The sequence below is a fragment of the Bubalus kerabau genome, chromosome 10 (assembly GCF_029407905.1).
Source record: "Bubalus kerabau isolate K-KA32 ecotype Philippines breed swamp buffalo chromosome 10, PCC_UOA_SB_1v2, whole genome shotgun sequence".
In the NCBI taxonomy this organism is placed as follows: domain Eukaryota; kingdom Metazoa; phylum Chordata; class Mammalia; order Artiodactyla; family Bovidae; genus Bubalus; species Bubalus kerabau.
In genome coordinates this window covers 48,321,585-48,338,093 of record NC_073633.1, presented here as the reverse complement: position 1 = coordinate 48,338,093, position 16,509 = coordinate 48,321,585, and the positions used below count along the sequence as shown (strand labels likewise).

Genomic DNA, 16,509 nt, shown 5'->3' with positions numbered 1-16,509 from the left:
CAGGGATAATTGAATGTTATATGTTAGGGTTGGCATGTGTGTCAGGTTTCCATGGATTTAGGAGTCTGGAGCTGGGTAAGGAGAGATTAATCCTGGAGATGGTTGTTAAAGCCATAGGACTACATAGTAGAATGTTAGATAAAGAAAAGATGAGACTCTGTTCATATAGACTTAATTCAGTAAATAGAGTATCCTAATGGATAGGTAACAGAGGAGTGAGTAACAGAGGCTTAGGTTAACGGCTTCAAGAGAGAAGTATAAAGTATTTTTTTACGAAGAGTAGAAAATCAAACCTAGTGGAGAAGTTGTAGTTTGAGGTTTGTGTAATGATTTGAAAGTAAAGCCTGTTAGTGTGATTTTATAATTTTTTTTTCCCAATAACATTTAGCTGTTCAATATCAGTATGGAACTAGTGATAATCAAATTTAATCAGATAAGGATTTTGCTAGACTAGCATGATAGAGGATAAGAAGAGAGGGAATTTAAGGATGTTTGTAAGGGAGAGATTATAAATGGAGTGATGGACCATGGAACCCTGACAATTAAGATGAGAGAACTTGAAAGATGTTATTGGTAGTCATGGGAATGCACTAGATTGGTGAGGGGGAAGAATCACTGGAATGGGAGGACTTTCATCTTCCTCACTAATGAGATAGATCAGATCAGATCAGTTGCTCAGTTGTGTCCGACTCTTTGCCACCCCATGAACCGCAGCACGCCAGGCCTCCCTGTCCATCACCAACTCCCGGAGTTCACTCAGACTCATGTCCATCGAGTCAATGATGCCATCCAGCCATCTCATCGTCTGTCGTCCCCTTCTCCTCCTGCCCCCAATCCCTCCCAGCATCAGGGTCTTTTCCAATGAGTCAACTCTTCGCATGAGGTGGCCAAAGTACTGGAGTTTCAGCTTTAGCAGCATTCCTTCCAAAGAAATCCCAGGGCTGATCTCCTTCAGAATGGACTGGTTGGATCTCCTTGCAGTCCAAGGGACTCCCAAGAGTCTTCTCCAACACCACAGTTCAAAAGCATCAATTCTTCAGTGCTCAGCCTTCTTCACAGTCCAAACTCTCACATCCATACATGACCACTGGAAAAACCATAGCCTTGACTAGACGAACCTTTGTTGACAAAGTAATGTCTCTGCTTTTGAATATGCTATCTAGGTTGGTCATAACTTTCCTTCAAAGGAGTAAGCGTCTTTTAATTTCATGGCTGCAGTCACCATCTATAGTGATTTTGGACCCCAGAAAAATAAAGTCTGACACTATTTCCACTGTTTCCCCATCTATTTCCCATGAAGTGATGGGACCGGATGCCGTGATCTTTATTTTTTGAATGTCGAGCTTTAAGCCAACTTTTTCAGTCTCCACTTTCACTTTCATCAAGAGGCTTTTGAGTTCCTCTTCACTTTCTGCCATAAGGGTGGTGTCATCTGCATATCTGAGGTTATTGATATTTCTCCCAGCAATCTTGATTCCAGCTTGTGTTTCTTCCAGTCCAGCGTTTCTCATGACGTACTCTGCATATAAGTTAAATAAACAGGGTGACAATATACAGCCTTGACGTACTCCTTTTCCTATTTGGAACCAGTCTGTTGTTCCATGTCCAGTTCTAACTGTTGCTTCCTGACCTGCATACAAATTTCTCAAGAGGCAGATCAGGTGGTCTGGTATTCCCATCTCTTTCAGAATTTCCCACAGTTTATTGTGATCCACACAGTCAAAGGCTTTGGCATAGTCAATAAAGCAGAAATAGATGTTTTTCTGGAACTCTCTTGCTTTTTCCATAATCCAGCAGATGTTGGCAATTTGATCTCTGGTTCCTCTGCCTTTTCTAAAACCAGCTTGAACATCAGGAATTTCACGGTTCACATATTGCCGAAGCCTGGCTTGGAGAATTTTGAGCATTACTTTACTAGTGTGTGAGAGTAGCCTGTGGCCGCTGCTGAGTTTTCCAAATTTGCTGGCATATTGAGTGCAGCACTTTCACAGCATCGTCTTTCAGGATTTGAAATAGCTCAACTGGAATTCCATCACCTCCACTAGCTTTGTTCGTAGTGATGCTTTCTAAGGCCCACTTGACTTCACATTCCAGGATGTCTGGCTCTAGGTGAGTGATCACACCATCGTGATTATCTTGGTCTTGAAGATCTTTTTTGTGCAGTTCTTCTGTGTATTCTTGCCGTCTCTTCTTAATATTTTCTGCTTCTGTTAGGTCCATACCATTTCTGTCCTTTATCGAGCTCATCTTTGCATGAAATGTTCCTTTGGTATCTCTGATTTTCTTGAAGAGATCCCTAGTCTTTCCCATTCTGTTGTTTTCCTCTGTTTCTTTGCATTGATCTCTGAAGAAGGCTTTCTTATCTCTTCTTGGTATTCTTTGGAACTCTGCATTCAGATGTTTATAACTTTCCTTTTCTCCTTTGCTTTTCGCTTCTCTTCTTTTCACAGCTATTTGTAAGGCCTCCCCAGACAGCCATTTTGCTTTTTTGCATTTCTTTTCCATGGGAATGGTCTTGATCCCTATCCTGTACAATGTCACGAACCTCATTCCATAGTTCATCAGGCACTCTATCTATCAGATCTAGGCCCTTAAATCTATTTCTCACTTCCACTGTATAATTATAAGGGATTTGATTTAGGTCATACCTGAATGGTCTAGTGGTTTTCCCTACTTTCTTCAATTTAAGTCTGAATTTGGCAATAAGGAGTTCATGGTCTGATCCACAGTCAGCTCCTGGTCTTGTTTTTGCTGACTGTATAGAGCTTCTCCATCTTTGGCTGCAAAGAATATAATCAATCTCATTTCGGTGTAGACTGTGCCTTAAATCATATCTTTGTATTCTTTGTTGATAACTCAAATTTTAATTATTTTTTAGTCACATTAAAAATCTTACAGCATGTGGGAAAGTTCATGGTTTACAAAACTGACCACTGCATAATACTGTTAAAATAGAAATGGTTTAGTTAGGAGGACAAACAGCTTCTGGGTACAAGCAGAAATTAATGTTTCACTATGCATTAAAAGTCTGAGATGGAAGAGTTTGAGTAAAAGTACTTCTCTGGTAGTAAATTGACTTGGAAATATTAAGAGATAAGGGAAGTACCCTGGCAATGAGGATAGAAAATTAATTTAAATAGGAAGCTCTTCTATGGATTGTACAGTGACACTGATCCCATTTATTATTATCTTTTTTCATCTAATAATTTTAATTCCTGATTAATAAAGAGTTAAATAAATAAACTATAGTGAAATACTTTATTAGACTTTTGGGTGTTTAGTATACCCTTAAGTTTAAGTGTTAGTGTATAGCAATAACCTCTAAGATAAGTGGGAATCAGAAATAATTTAGATCTTCTTGTAGAGGTGTTGTGTTATTTATTAGCTCCTCTTAGAAATGCAGCACAGAATCTTCAAATTCTTTGTGTGTTAAAGTTAAGAAACAAAAATACTTGAGAATATCTAGTTTCTTTAGGTGTATTGACACTTAATTTGTCAAAAGGAAATGTTGGGTTTCAAAAACTAGTACTACGTATGACTCCACTGGATTAAAGTGTGAAATTGTATAGCTAAATTTCTGAAAGATCTCTTTAGTAAATTGAATCTGTAAAGTCTCTGTTTAGAAGATCTTTTTTTTTTTTGAAAGCCTCTTTGCCTTTCATTATAAAAGAGCCTGGTACTGCTTTCTGTTTTAAAAATCCAGCTGGAAAATTACAGAGTATGAACTTTTGCCCATCGGGTCTTCATTTGGAGAAAACAGAAATATGTCTTCAAAATGGAGACTGACACTTAAGTGTTTATCCTGTCAGTGGAACCTTTAGCTTATATTCTTTACTTTTTTTCTGTAATGACAAATAATATATTTTGGCTTATACATGGTGTAGCTGAATTTTAAAATACCATCTTTATTTTATGTGATTCTGTGATTGTTCAAACTTTTCAATGATCTGTTCCTTTCAGAGTCTCTCAGAATCTCTTAAAAACGGTGTCCTTGGTTCCTGCATCTTCATTTTGAGTCTGTTAAATTGAAATACAACATATTTATATTGTTTCTAATCATAAATATTGGCTCAATATGTCTGAAAATATCAATATACTTAATATAATTTTATATGTATTCTTTTAAAAATAATGGGCTTAATTTTAGTACAGTTTTCTATTTATAGACTTGTTGAGCAGATACATAGTTATATGTATCCACACCTCACCCACCCACCCACAGTTTCCCCTTTTATTAACATCTTGCATTAAGTGTGGTATATTTATTACAATTATTCAACCAATATTGATATATTATTATAGTTTGTAGTTTACATGAAGGTTCATTCTTTATGTTGTACAGTTCTGTGGATTTTGACAGATACATAATGACATGTATCCATTACAGTTTCATACCGAGACTAGTTTCACCATTCTGAAAATTTTCTGCACTTCATCTATTCATCACTCTTCACCCAAACCCCTGGCAACCATTGTTCTTTTTCCTTTTTCTATTGTTTGTCTTTTCTAGAATGTTGTATAGTTGGACTCTCATAGTATATAGCTTTTTCAGACTGATTTTTCTCATTTAATATGCATTTAAAGTTCTGCCATATCTCTTCATGGCTTGATGACTCATTTCTTTTTTGTTGTTGTTTTGTTTTGGGTTTTTTTTGTTTGTTTAAAAAATTTTTTTTATATTGAAGTATAGCTGATTAACAATTGTGATTGTTAGGGACTCAGTGAAGAGATTCATCCATACATATGCATGTGTCCATTCTATGGCTCATTCCTTTTTTTACATTTTTAATTGGAGGATAATTGCTTTACAATGTTGTGTTGATTTTTGCCGTACAACAACCTGAATAAGCCATGTAAGCACACATATACCCCCTCCCTCTTCAAACTCCCTCCTACTCCCTCCGTTTTTTTTTATCACTGAATAATATTCTACTATATGGATATAAAATGATGAAAGATCTTAGGAACTGGGAAAAGACTTGCGATGATTCTTTTGGTAAGGACAGGGAGGAAGAGAGGTAGGAATGGTTGTGAGGCTTCTGGCTGTCCTCTTCCCATTTTTCTAAATGTGTTTGCAGTTGGGGGAGGGGTAGCCATTGATAGGGGTGAGGTCAAATGTTTTCTCTTCCTGAGACTTCTCCTTACCCTATTTACTATGATAGATGAGGAATATATATGAACTTATCACAAAATATTTGAGACTGCTACTGTAGAAAAAAATCCTTTTTTTCTTCTACCTTTCTCTAGAAAAAAATCCTTTTTTTCTTCTACCTTTCTGTTTGTGACCGCCTCTGCATCGCTGTCCCCATGCTTTTATTTTTCTCACATCTATATGTCATTTCTAAAAATATCCCTTCTGACACTATCTTTCCTAAAGTCTTTGTCATTGTTCTATTCCCTTCCCTTTTCTTTCCCTTTCTCCTTTGGTAATATGACCTACTTAATCTAGCAAAAAAAGTGTAATCATACTGTCCTGTTTTATCAAATGCTCCTTATTTTTTATGTGTATGAAAATTCACATTCAAATTTAATACACTGAAGTGAAAAATGTTCTAGATTATTAAATTGCATTTCCACATATGGTGTGCCACTGGGTGTAATAAAATGAACACTCATATTAGCATCATCTAATATGTTCCTTGGTGGCTCAGATGGTAAAGAATCCGCCTGTAGACCCGGCGACCTGCGTTTGATCCCTGGGTAGGGAAGATCCCCTGAAGAAGGAAATAGCAACCCACTTCTTGCCTGGAGAATTCGTGAACAGAAGAGGCTGGTGGGCTATAGTCCATGGGGTTGCAAAGAGTCAGACACGATTGAGCGAATATACACGACAGTATGTCAGTACAATGTTTTTAGACCATTTTGGCAGTATGTGTTGATGCCTTAAATGTTCATATTTATACCCTTGACCTAGTCATTTCATTAGAATCCATTAAAAAAATAATCTTAAATAATGAAAAAACTATGTATAGTATCCTTAATATCTAGCAGTAAGAATGTTTTTATGAACCACTTAAAATTATATATTGCACTGAGAAAATACATAATTTTTTAAAACTAATACGATCTGTACCTATAATAGAACTTGGCAGACATAGATTTAACATCTAAGCTAGGCATGAGTATGCTGCTGCTGCTGCTAAGTCGCTTCAGTGGTGTCCGACTCTGTGAGACTCCATAGATGGCAGCCCACTAGGCTCCTCTGTCCCTGGGATTCTCCAGGCAAGAAAACTGGAGTGGGTTGCCATTTCCTTCTCCAAGGCATGAGTATAAATCCCAATATTTTTTTTTCAGAGCAATATGGCAATATGTCCATTTTAAATCCACATACCTTTTGACGTAACAATTATGCTTTTAGGTTGCCTTACTGATAGACTTTGATATGTGCTAAAATATTTGCTGTGATAATCATTGAAGTATTATTTATACTAAGTCTGTCCATGATTTTTTGTTAAGTGGTAAATATTTTCTCTTCTAGGAATTTATTTGAGGGAGATAATCAAGGCTATGGATAGATATAAAGCTGTTATATATATATATATATTTCTAATTCCAAAATAATATTTAAATCCTAAGTCCTATTACATCCTAATCCTATTAAAAGTCCATTAATAGCAGATGAGTTAAATAAATTATATGTACCATCAATGGAAATTAGTCAGTGTTGCACACTATAAAGAAAGCTGAGCACCGAAGAATTGATGCTTTTGAACTGTGGTGTTGGAGAAGACTCTTGAGAGTCCCTTGGACTGCAAGGAGATCCAACCAGTCCATCCTAAAGGACATCAGTCCTGAATATTCATTGGAAGGACTGATGTTGAAGCTGAAACTCCAATCCTTTGGCCACCTGATGTGAAGAGCTGACTCATTGGAAAAGACCCTGATGCTGGGAAAGATTGAAGGTGGGAGGAGAAGGGGCCGACAGGATGAGATGGTTGGATGGCATCACTGACTCAATGGACATGAGTTTGAGTAAACTCCAGGAGTTGGTGATGGACAGGGAGGCCTAGGGTGCTGCAGTCCATGGGGTCACAAAGAGTTGGACACGACTGAATGACTGAACTGAACTGAACTGCAAACCATATTGTAGAAGACTGTGATGACACATCTTGTACAATACATACATGTAGACTAAATGTTAGCTTTTTTCCTCTGGATAGTAAGATACACGATTTGATATTTTTATTTTTTAATGACCTATGACTATTTTATAAAATATATAAAAACCATGAGTATTTTTTTTAATTGAGAAAAGTTAAGTGTAAGAAAAGACTTGGAAGGAAACCAAAATTTTAAACAGTAGTTGTCTTTCAGTGGTGGGATTAAAGCTAGTTGTGTGTGTGTATGTGTGTGTGTGTATTTTTTCTATATTTTTCCTTACTGGGAAAATTATTATTCTCATTTCATTGGAAATAAAGACTTTATTTTTCAGCTTCGTTAAAAGCCTGATTCATAAGTAGCTAGTTAACAAAGTACCAAGTAACTTTTATATAGTTGACAGACTTTTTAAAATTTTTATTTTCATTTTTATTTTAGGCCAGAAATATACATACGGGAGAGTTGGCTGCAGTAAAAATTATCAAATTGGAGCCTGGTATGTATTAAAACTCTCAAAATAATTTTTGAACACTTTTCCCGGATATCCTTCCTTATTTCCCTTCTTCCAAAAGAGTCTTTTTATGTTGTCAGGACAGTAGGGTATCTCCAGTATGGTTGTATGAAATTCCATTGGAGGTTGTTCATGAAAGACAAATTTGATGCAGTAGTTTTGTTACTAAATAAAATTTGTAATATGCACATTCAAAAATTGAAAGACACCTTGACAATCTTAAGGTAATTTGCTTTTTAAGATTGTAGTGAAAATTTTAACTTCAGTTTTAGCTTTTATGATAATTTGATTAATAAAGTATTCATTGATTTGGGGGGAATATTTGGTGAAATTCAGGATAATTATATTTTATATGTCAGCCATTCCCTCGCTCGTTGATATAGGTTTAATAATTCTGGCCTTAGCATAATGCTTTTTTTTTTTTTTTTAATCTGTCAAAAGGCTGTTTGTTTTAAAATGTATTGAGTAATTTGCTTTGAAAATAAAACCACTATATAAAACTTGAAGCAATTTTTTATTTTGATATCCTAAAATTTTCTCTTTTTTAAAAATGTTATTTATTTATTGGCTATGCTGGGTCTTTGTTGCTGTGTGCAGGCTTTTTCTAGTTGCAGAGAGCACAGACTACTCTCTAGTTGCAGTGTTCAGGCTTCTTATGGTGACTTCTCATGTTGCTGAGCACAGGCTCTAGTGTGCACAGGCTTAAGTAGTTGTGGCCAGCAGGCTCAGTTATTGTGGCTCCTGGGCTCCAGAGCATGGGCTCAGTAGTTGTGGAGTACAGGCTTAGTTGCTCCAAGACATGTGGCATCTTCCCAGACCATGGATCAGACCTGTGTCCCTTGCATTGCAAGGCAGTTTCTTAACCCCTGGACCACCATGGAATCTCCTAAACATTTCTAATGAGAGCATTAGTAACTTTCTTTTTTTCTCCAGTTTCTTTTTTTTTTATATACTGTGGTAAGGTACACATAACATAAAATTTGCTATTCAAACCATTTTTAAGTGTATAAAATACATTCATTATGTTGTGTTACCAAAACAATTATTCATTCCAGATGCTTTTCATCTGCTAAAACTGAAATTCTATATTCATTAAAAAATAACTTCCCATTCCCATCTTTTTGGCAGCCCCTGGCAGCCAATATTATGCTCATTCCAGAATGCTTTTCATCTGCTAAAACTGAAATTCTATACTCATTAAAAAATAACTTCCCATTCCCATCTTTCCAGCAGCCCCTGGCAGCCGACATTATACTTTTTTTTTGTCTCTGTGACTTTGATTATTCTGGGCATTCCCTGTAAGTGAAATAACAGTATTTGTATTTTAGTTCCTGGCTTACTTCACTTAACCAAGTGAACCCAGGTCTCCTACATTGCAGGCAGACTCTTTACCAACTGAGCCACCAGGGAAGACCTTAACCAAGTGAAACAGTCCTCAAAGTTCATCCATGTTGTCTCATATGTCAGAGTTTTCATCCTTTTCAAGTCTGAATATTGTATTGTGTGTATATACCACATTTTACTTATTCATTCACCTTTTGATGGGACACTTGGGTTGCTTCTATATTTTAGCTGTCATAAGTAATGCTGCTATGAATGTGAGCATATAAATATTTCTTCAAGATCCTGCTTTTAGTGTTTTCAGTATATACCCAGAAGTGGTATTGTTAGATCATATGGTAATTATGTTTTTATTCTTTTTGAAGGACCATCATACTGTTTTCCATAGTTGCTGTACAATTTATATTCCTATCCATAATACACAAGTGTTCCAGTTTCTCCACCTGCTTTCTAATACTTGTAATTTTTCTTCTTTATTTTTAAAGCAGCCACCCTAATGGATGTGAGGGGTATTTCATTGTAGGTTTTTTTGCATTTCCCTAAGGATTATTCATGTTGAGCGTCTTTTCATGTGCATATTGACCATTTGTATATCTGCTTTAGAGAAATACCTACTCAAATCCTTTGCCCATTTTTTAATCAAGTTGTTTTCTGTTGTTGTTGACTTTTAGAAGTTCTCTGTACATTCTAATTAATCCTTTATCAGAAAAATGGTTTGTAAATATTTTCTCTCATTCTGAGCGTTGCCTTTTTACTCTGTTGATGGTGTCTGTAGATGCACAAAACAGTATAAATTTTCATGAAGTCCAGTTTGTCTATTTTTTCTTTAGTTGCCTTAGCCTTTGGTGTCATACTCAAGAAATCGTTGACAAATCCAATACATGAAGCTTTTGCCCTATGTTTTCTTTGATGAAAGAAACAGTCTTAGGTCTTTATAGTCTTAGATCTTTGATCCATTTTGAGTTTATTTCTGTATACAGTGTTAGGTAAGGGTCCAGCTTCATTCTTTTGGCTATCGATATCCACTTTTCCCCAGTATCATTAGTTGAAAAAGCTGTCCTTCCCCATTGAATGGTCTTATTAGCACCCTTGTCAAAAGTCATTTGACTGTATATGCAAAAGTTTCTTTCTGGACTGACTGTTCTATTCAGTTGGTCTGTATGTCTGTAGAGTCCCTGTATTACACTATTTTGATTTTAGTAGCTTTGTAGTAAGTTTTGAAATCAGGACGTGTGAGTCATCAGTTTTGTACTTCTTTAATATTATTTTGGCTCTTCAAGGTCCCCTGAGATTCCATATAAATTTTGGGATGGGTTTTTCTATTTTGACAAAAAAGTTTATTGTAATGAGGAGTAATGCTTTTTGACCAGGTGGGCACTCACTTGCTGCTTCATAAAGTTAAACATTGTAGAATAATGGTGTGACCATAATTATGCCAACCAGTTTCTTAATTTGCACAATTAAAATGGTTTTACATTTCAAATACAGTATTTTGATCATTGTGTCTATGGTTCATTATGGAGAGATTACTGAGGTAACATGCGGCATCACTTTAAAAACAAGGTTTCAGATAGGACACAGTATCCTTTTTTCCCTGGATAATATTAATCTATAATAATACTCTTTTAAAGTCCTCTTACTAAGTTCCACCTAATAAGTGTAAAATGATCTCCAAAATGTCATTAGTACACATTAGAAGAGAATATAACAGAATTATGCATGCATTTGCCTCTTCTTGGGTTACTTGAGCAAATAAATATTCAAGTTCACGAAACATTTACAGTGCAGATAATGAATGGGCTGAATTTGCAGAGGAAACGAAGATGTTTATCCCTTCTCTGCCTTCAACAAGTAGACTGAGCTCATAGTGCAGTTTCACTTATTTGACTTAAGGGTATATCCTACTTTTGATTATAATTCAGGTCATGAATTAATGAGTATATTTTTAAAATCCTACAATTCTGACTTCTCAACAAACCTTAAAAAAGAAAGCATACCATTATGTGATGTAGTTATTTAACACATAAAGATTAGTTGCTGGGTTCATAAATTAAGGCTCTGAAAGATTGGAATTTCTTACTTCCTGGCTTTAAAGTTGCTGCCTTTGTGTTCAAGTTCACTTATATACAGAGACTGACTAATGTTTAAATTCTTACCCCCAAAAAGAATAACATAGAAGTCCAGTAAATTCTTGATTTGATGTGATTTCAATGTTTGGCCATTTTAATTATTCTTTTAATTACTTACACTTACGCTTTGTTCAGTTCTATCAGGTTGTCTTTTTTATTTATTTAAATTTTTTATTTTTAATGCAATTTTTAAAGATTACACCTCATTTACAATTATTGCAAAATATTGGCTATATTCCCCATGCTGTACAATACACCTTTGTAGCCTTATACTCAATGGGCTTCCCTGGTGGCTCAGTGGTAAAGTGTCTGCCCGCAATGCGGGAGACCTGGGTTCGATCCCTGAGTTGAGAAGATCCCCTGGAAAAGGACATGGCAACCCACTCAGTATTCCTTGCCTGGAAAATTCCATGGACGGAGGAGCCTGGTGAGCTATAGTCCATGGGGTTACAAAGAGTCAGACACAACTGAGTGACTTCACTTGACTTTTATATCCAGCAGTTTATACCTCCCACTCAACCACCCCTATATTGCCACCCCACTTTGGTAACCATTAGTTTGTCCTCTGTATCTGTGTGTCTGCTTCTTTTGTTATATTCAATAGTTTGTTTTATATTTTAGATTCCACATATATGTGATGTACAGTATTGGGCTTTCTCTATCTGACTTATTGCACTTAGCCTAATGCCCTCCAGTCCATCAATGTTGCTGCAAACAGCAAGATTTCATTCTTTTTCATAACTGAATAGTATTCTTGTGTGTATGTGTTTATACACATACCCTATATCTTCTTTATCCATTCATCTGTTGGTGGACACTTAGGTTGCTTCCATATCTTAACTACTATGAACATTGGGGTACATGTATCTCTTCAAATTACTGTTTTAGTTTTTTGGAGATATATCCAGGAGTGGAATTGCTGAGTTACATGGTAGCTCTATTTTTAGTTTTTTGAGAAACCTGTTTTCCATAGTGGCTGCACCAGTTTACATTTCCACCAACAGTGTATGGGGTTCCTTTTCTCCACATCCTTGCCAACATTTGTTATTTGCATTCTTTTTTATGATAGCTGTTCTAAGAGGTGTGCAGTGATATCTCAAGTGGTTTTGATTTGTAGCTCCCTGATGATTATTGATATTGAGCATCTTTTATGTGCTTATTGTCCATCTGCATATCCTCTTTGGAAAAATGTCTGTTCAGTTCTTCTGCCCATCTTTTAATTGGGTTGTTTGCTTTTTTGATGTTGACTTGTATGTGCTGTTCATATATGTTGGGTATTGATCCCTTATTGGTCATATCATTTGCATATATTTTCTCCTATTCAGTAGGTTGTCTTTTCATTTTGTCATTGGTTTCCTTTGCTATTCAAAAGCTTTTATGTTTAATTAGGGAAAATAATAGATGCATATAATGAAGGTTAAAAGTATTTAACAAAGAGTTAGAAAGTATAAAGAACAGCCAGAGATGAAGAATACAGTAACTGAATGAAGAAATCGCTGGAAGTAATAAAGAGTAGAAAAGTAGAAAGAATAAACAGTAGGTTAAATGATGCAGAGGAATGGATCAGTGAGCTGGAAGACAGAGTATTGGAAATCACTACTGCTGAAAGAAAAAAGAGAAAAGAATGAAAGGAAATGAGGACCAGCTTGGTGAGTTACAGTCCATAGGGTCACAAAGACTTGGACACACTGAAGGGACTTAGCACACACACAGGAAACCTATGGGACAACATCAAGTGCAGTAATATTTGCACTGTAGGAATCCCAAATTATTGGAGGCATTAAAGTTAAAAGCTTCCTAACCTGGGGAAGGAAACAGTCACATAAGTCCAGGAAGCACAGAGTCCCATACAGAATTTACCCAGAGAGGAACACGCCAAGACATATTGTAATTAAAATGGCAGAAATTAAAGGTAAATAGAGAAGAGAATGGGCTTCCCTGGTAGCTCAGCTGGTAAAGAATTTGCCTGCAATGCAGGAGACCCCGGTTCGATTTCTGGGTCAGGAATATCCCCTGGAGAAGGGATAAGTTACCCACTCCAGTATTCTTGGGCTTCCCTGGTGGCTAGCTGGTAAGCCTGCAGTTTGGGAGACCTGGGTTCGATCCCTGGGTTGGAAAGATCCCCTGGAGAAGGGAACAGCTACCCACTCTGATATTCTGGCCAGGAGAATTCCATGGACCGTATGGTCTGTGGGGTTGCAAAGAGTCGGACAAGACTGAGCAACTTTCAGAGAAGAGAATATTAAAAACAGCAAAGGAAAAGCAACAAATAACATACAAGGGAACTCCCATAAGGCTATCAGCTGATTTTTCGGCAGAAACTCTGCAGACCAGAAGGTAGTAACATGGTTTATTTAAGGTAATGAATAAGAAAAATGTACAACCAAGAATACTATATTTAGCAAGTCTTTCATTCACATTTGATGGAGAAGTCAAAGCTTTGCATGTGTGTTCAGTCATGTCCAACTCTTTGTGACCCCATGGACTGTAGCCTGCCAGGCTCCTCTGTCCATGGAATTTTCCAGGCAAGAATACTGGAGTGGGTTGCCATTTCCTGTTGCAGGGGATCTTCCTGACCCAGGATCAAACCTACATCTCCTAAGTCTCCTGCATTGGCAGGCAGATTGTTTACCACTGTGCCACCTGGGAAGACTTACAGGCAAGCAGAAGCTAAGAGTTCAGCACCACCAAACCAGCCTTACAACAAATGGTAAAGGAACTTATCTAGGTTAAAAAAAAAAAAAAAAAAAGGACACAACTAGGAACAAAAAATTATTTGGAAAGCTCACCAGTAAAGGCAAACATATAGTAAAGGTAGGAAATCATCCATACACAAAACTAGTAGGAAAGTTAAAAGACAAAAGTAGTAAAATCATCCATATCCACAATAAGCAGTTAAGGGATTCATGAAACAGATGTAAAATGTGATATCAAAGACAGTAATCATGAAGGGAGGAGAGTCAAGTGCAGGGTTTTTAAATTGCATTTGAAACTAAGAGATGAGCAACTTAAAACAATCATGTATATGCATAGATTGCTATACAAAAGCCTCATGGTCACCTCAAACCAAAAATCTTTTATAGATATACACACAAAAAAAGAAAAAGGAATTGAAACACAACACTGAAATAGTCTTCAAAGCACAAGAGGAAAGAAAAAAGAAGGGGAGGCGGAAATGACCTACAAAATTAAATCTAAAACAATTAACAAAATGGCATTAAGAATACATATATCAATAATTACCTTAAATGTAAACAGACTAAATTCTCCAACCAAAAGACATTGACTGGCTGAATGGGTATAAAACAAGACCCATATATATGCTGCCTATGAGAGACTCACTTTAGATGTAAAGATACATAAAGACTGAAAATGCGAGGATAGAAAAAGTTATTCCATGCAAATCCAAATCCAAAAGAAAGCCAGAGGAGCAATATTTATGTCATACAAAATAGACTTTAAAGACTGTTCCAGGAGACGAAGAAGGATACTACATAATGATCAAGGTATAAATATAAGAAGATATAATAATTGTAAATATCCATTCACCCACCACAGAAGCACTTAAATATATAAGTTAAATATTAGCAGACGTAAAAGGAAAAATCAACAGTGACACAGTAATAGTAGGAGACTTTACCTCCGCCCCCCACCCCCCGCCAACTTTCATCAATGGAAAGATCATTCAGATAGAAAATCAAACAGGCCTTCAATGACACATTAGACCAAATGGTCTTAACTGACATATGGAGAGCATTTCATCTGAAAGCTACAGAATACACATTGTGGTGCACATGGAACATCCCCCAGGATAGAGCACGTGCATGGCTGCAAAACATGCCTTGGTAAATTTCAGAAAATTAAAATAATATCAACCATCTTTTCCAACACTATGAGACTAGAAATCAACTATATGGGGGAAAAAAAAAAAACAACTGCAAACACAGGGACACATGGAAGCTAAACAGCATGCTACTAAAACAGCCAGTGGACTACTGAAGAAACCAAAGAGGAAATTAAAAATTACCTACGGACAAAAATGAAAACAGGGTGATCCAAACCTATGGAATAGAGCAGAAGCATCTCTCAGAGGATGCTGTTTACGCTTTAAAAACCTTGACTTTTCAAATGTTTTAAAAGTTTTCTTCAATTTGTCTACTATCTTTGTACTCTGTTTATGGTACTTTTCTGTGTGGAAGTTTTTTTTCCTTTTAGGTAAATTTGGCAGTTCTCCTTTATTCCTCTCTTTCTCATATATAGGCTTTTTCTACTAGTCAGCTCTAGAGCTATTTCACACAGTTTCTTCTAGTTTTTTCCTTTCTCCTACACCCTCCAACATTTAAATGTTTGCTCCATCAGGGACAGTTTTGTCCTAAGGTGTGAAGAAGAGCTTTAAGTACACTTCAGTCACTCATTCATGTCCAACTCTGCGACGCCATGGACTGCAGCACTCCAGGCCTCCATGTCCATCACTAACTCCCAGAGCTTACTCAAACTCATGTCCATCGAGTCGGTGATGCCATCCAACAATCTCATCCTCTGTCGTCCCCTTCTCCTCCCACCTTCAATCTTTCCCAGCATCAGGGTCTTTTCCAGTGAGTCAGTTCTTCGCAACAGGTGGCCAAAGTATTGGAGTTTCAGCTTTAACATCAGTCCCTCCAATGAATATTCAGGACTGATGTCCTTTAGGATGGACTGGTTGGATCTCCTTGCAGTCCAAGGGACTCTCAAGAGTCTTCTCTAACACCACAGTTCAAAAGCATCGGTTCTTCGACGCTCAAGCTTTCTTTATAGTTCCAACTCTCACATCCATACAAGACTACTGGAAAAGCCATAGCTTTGACTAGATGGACCTTTGTTGGCAAGATAACGTCTCTGCTTTTTTGTATGCTGTCTAGGTTGGTCATAGCTTTTCTTCCAAGGAGTAAGCATCTTTTAGTTTCATGGCTGCAGTGATTTTGGAGCCGACAAAAATAAAGTTTCTCACTGTTTCCATTGTTTCCCCATCTATTTGCCATGAAGTGAGGGGATCGGATGCCATGATCTTAGTTTTCTGAATGTTGAGTTTTAAGGCAACTTTTTAAACTCTCCTCTTTCACTTTCATCAAGAGGCTCTTTAGTTCTTCTTCGCTATCAGGCATAAGGGTGGTGTCATCTGCATATCTGAGGTTATTGATATTTCTCCCAGCAATCTTGATTCCAACTATGCTTCATCCAGCCCGGCATTTCACATGATGTACTCTGCATAGAAGTTAAATGTTCAGGGTGACAATATATAGACTTGACATACTCCTTTCCCAATTTGGAATCAGTCTGTTGTTACACGTCCGGTTCTAACTGTTGCTTCTTGACCTGCATACAGATTTCTCAGGAGGCAGGTCAGGTGGTCTGGTATTCCCATCTCTTTAAGATTTTTCCACAGTTTATTGT

At 36.7% G+C, this 16,509-nt stretch overlaps 1 protein-coding gene across 1 annotated transcript in view; it reads left to right on the top strand.

The window, feature by feature from the left end:
* MAP4K5 (mitogen-activated protein kinase kinase kinase kinase 5) overlaps positions 1-16,509 on the top strand; it is a 122,764-nt gene that overhangs the window by 20,282 nt on the left and 85,973 nt on the right. The window contains exon 3 of the mRNA XM_055537596.1: positions 7,537-7,594. Coding sequence (XP_055393571.1) covers positions 7,537-7,594 — 58 coding nt within the window. The remainder of the gene's footprint in view (positions 1-7,536; positions 7,595-16,509) is intronic.